The 1,107-nt window shown below is 64.9% G+C and overlaps 1 protein-coding gene across 2 annotated transcripts in view; it reads right to left on the bottom strand.

Moving 5' to 3' along the window:
• Nucleotides 1-1,101, bottom strand: part of TNFAIP8L3 (TNF alpha induced protein 8 like 3) — a 37,265-nt gene extending 36,164 nt beyond the window's left edge. For both annotated transcript variants that reach the window (XM_015558928.1, XM_006755998.2), the window contains exon 1: nucleotides 1,028-1,101. In XM_015558928.1, coding sequence (XP_015414414.1) covers nucleotides 1,028-1,079 — 52 coding nt within the window. In that variant the 5' untranslated portion in view covers nucleotides 1,080-1,101. The remainder of the gene's footprint in view (nucleotides 1-1,027) is intronic.
• Between the last annotated feature and the right edge of the window lie 6 nt (nucleotides 1,102-1,107).

Here is a 1,107-nt window from a genome sequence, read left to right as displayed (position 1 = left end):
GCTGGGGCTGATGGTGACCTCTTGTCACTTGGTCCCCATCCTTAGGACACTGGTCTGACATTGGGAAGAGTGGGGACTAGTCCGGGGCCTCGGGGCTATACCAGGTGGGACCCAGCACTCAGGTCACAGGTCTGCTGGGGAGGGCTGGCCTTCAGGGTCACACAGGGGGCCGCAGAAAGGGCACGTGCGCGGGTGTTGTCTCCGGGGCCAGGACTCCGGGGCGGCGGGCGGAGCCAGCCAGTGGAGGTGGGCAGAGCCCAGCAGTAAGTCCACCCAAGGCTGTGGGTGGCTTCCTCCTGTTGCTCAGTATCAGGGAGAGGCGGGGGAGGGCATTCATTTTTTCCCAAGCATCCACCCATCGCTTCAATAACTATCGATTGTGAAAAGCCGGCGGCGCCTCTTCCAGGCAAAGCCCGGCCACGGCGCGCCCCCGCGTCTGTGTTCCGGGACCCTCCGCGGGACTCTCCGTGGGACCGCCTGCGCACGTACGGGACAGGCGGCTGGGCTAACACTTCTGCATGGGCTGGTCTAGCGAAACCGCAGCCACTAGCTGTGGTTTGGCCTCTGCCCGTCCACCCGCGGGGTATTTCTTCCCCGAGTCCCCTGTCATATACTCGCCCCGGGTCACCTGCTCCGCAGTGGCCGCGTCGCCCCGGATTCGAGGACGGGGCCAAGAGCTCGGAAAGTTATTTCAGAGGCAGATGTGTTGCAACCCTCATCGTAGCAAACTACAGGTCTAGGATTTCCCAAACCCTTCCCCACCCCCATCAGCTCCGGAGACCCGAGCGCGCTGCGGGAGCCCTGCTGCGCCGAGAGCTACACGCACATGCACCTCCCTTGCCTCCTAAAGAAAAGCCCTAGCAAACTCCCAGCGCGGAGCAGTTGCCAGTCCCCGCCTGGAAGGGACCCAGCTGCTGGGGATTGGCATCCCGCCTGGCAGCTCCGAGAAACACTCGCGATTTCCTGCCCCGGCCTCTCCTCTCCGGGTCCCAGCCCTCCCGGCCGGGCTGCCGCGACCACTCAGTACCTGCGGCGGTCGTGGGCTCGCCCTCACTTTGCTCGCCAGAATCCGAATCCATGCTGCGGGCTGTGGGCTGGGCGTCCACC

This window comes from Myotis davidii, unplaced genomic scaffold, assembly GCF_000327345.1.
Source record: "Myotis davidii unplaced genomic scaffold, ASM32734v1 scaffold132, whole genome shotgun sequence".
Taxonomy (NCBI): Eukaryota; Metazoa; Chordata; class Mammalia; order Chiroptera; family Vespertilionidae; genus Myotis; species Myotis davidii.
This window is presented reverse-complemented; position numbering and strand designations above follow the sequence as displayed.